The 1,623-nt window shown below is 65.7% G+C and overlaps 1 protein-coding gene across 1 annotated transcript in view; it reads right to left on the reverse strand.

Annotated features, from left to right (window-relative positions):
• Positions 1 to 1,617, reverse strand: part of LOC113941832 (cilia- and flagella-associated protein 45-like) — a gene marked incomplete at its 3' end in the record, with an annotated part of 2,233 nt that extends 616 nt beyond the window's left edge. The window contains exons 1-3 of the mRNA XM_027632973.1: positions 1,412 to 1,617; positions 1,152 to 1,293; positions 156 to 326 (exon numbers count right to left, since the gene is read on the reverse strand). Of these exons, the coding sequence (XP_027488774.1) occupies positions 156 to 326; positions 1,152 to 1,293; positions 1,412 to 1,512 (414 nt within the window). The remainder of the gene's footprint in view (positions 1 to 155; positions 327 to 1,151; positions 1,294 to 1,411) is intronic.
• Positions 1,618 to 1,623: the final 6 nt, after the last annotated feature.

The raw sequence follows: 1,623 nt of genomic DNA on the forward strand, positions 1-1,623 counted from the left end.
GGGAAGGGAAGGGAAGGGAAGGGAAGGGAAGGGGAGGGAAGGGAAGGGAAGGGGAGGGAAGGGAAGGGAAGGGAAGGGAAGGGAAGGGAAGGGAAGGGGAGGGAAGGGAAGGGGAGGGAAGGGAAGGGAAGGGGAGGTTCCAGCTCCGGCCCTACCGAGTTGAGCTCCCTCATCTCCTCCTCCTGCTCCATCCTCATCCTCCCCGCCCGTTCCAGCAGCTCCCGCTCCCGCTCCCGCCGCTCCTCCTCCAGCTCCGGCCGCTGCTCCAGCCGCTCCTGGAGCTCGGCCTTGCGCCGCTCCGCGCTCCGGGCCCGGATCAGGGCATCCTGTGGGAACAGGGGGATTGGGGGATCCAACCAGAGTGGGATAAACTGCATAAACTGGATCAGGGAATCCTGCGGGAACGGGGGAATTGGGGGGATAAACTGGGGGACCTTGGGGGGTAAACTGGGGGAGGGAGGGGGTTAGGTTGGTGGGGCTGGGGGGGGATAAACTGGATCAGGGCCTCCTGTGGGAACAGGGAACGCTGCCAGAGCCCAGGATCCTTCCCCAGGGCTCCCAGGACACGCTCCAGGGGCCACGGAGCGGGGGCACCGCCGGCTCCTCCAGGCCTGGACGGGCAGGGACGGAGCTTCCGCAGCTCCGGGAGATCCTCCCCGGCCTGGGAATGGGATGGGGGCACTGGCAGGGGGGATTGGTGGGGACCAGGGTGGGATTGGTGGGGACCAGGGTGGGATTTCTGGATCCAACCAGAGTTGGGTTCCTGGATAAAACCAGTCTGGAGTTCCAGTATAAAACCAGTATAGGATTCCCGGGTACAACCAGAGTAGGATTGGGGGATCCAACAAGGTGGGATTTCTGGATCCAACCATAGTGGGGTTGCTGGATCCAGCCAGGGTGGGATTCTTGGATCCAACAAGGTGGGACTGCTGGATCCAGCCTTGGTGGGATTCCTTTCCCACTCCCAGCCCCGCCAATCCCATTGATCCCACCCAGCCCCTCCTGGCTCAGGGACCACCAGAGGAACCCCCTGAGCCCCCCCTGCACCCCAACCCCAGGAGGACAGAGGGGAGACCCCTGGAGTGACCCCCCTGCCCCCCCAGCCCTGGCAGGGAGCGGGAAAAGGGGGCTCAGGGGTGGGAGATGCCCACGATGGCAGCGTCCTGCTTGGCCTGCAGGGCTGTGCCCCTGTGCCCGAGCTCCTCCCGGCTCAATCCTTCGGCCTCTTCCTTCAGCAGCTCCAAATCCTTCCTGCTCAGGATCAGGGAGCCCGGGGGCTTCTCCTCGGGAATGCTGCGGGAACAGGGATGGGATCGGGGGGATCAGGGGCACTGCCAGCCCCCCGTGTGCCCCTCGGAGCCAGCGACACCCCCAACCCCTCCCCTGAGCTCGGGCTCAGGTTTAGACTCACACCAAGTCCCGGATCAGGTCCTTGCTGAAGAGCCGCGTGGTTTTGGGTTTGTACCCTCCGGCGGCGGCGGCACCGGGAGATTTTGGCCTCTCCCGCAGCATCACGGCGGGTCCCCCCGACCCCCAACGCCGCAGCAGCGAGGGGGGGCCCGAGGGGTCATCGCAACCCCCCCCTCCGAGCCCCCCAAAAAGCGTCTCGTCCACCGAGGAGCT

The sequence above is a fragment of the Corapipo altera genome, unplaced genomic scaffold (assembly GCF_003945725.1).
Source record: "Corapipo altera isolate COAL_440 unplaced genomic scaffold, ASM394572v1 59198, whole genome shotgun sequence".
NCBI classification, from domain to species: domain Eukaryota; kingdom Metazoa; phylum Chordata; class Aves; order Passeriformes; family Pipridae; genus Corapipo; species Corapipo altera.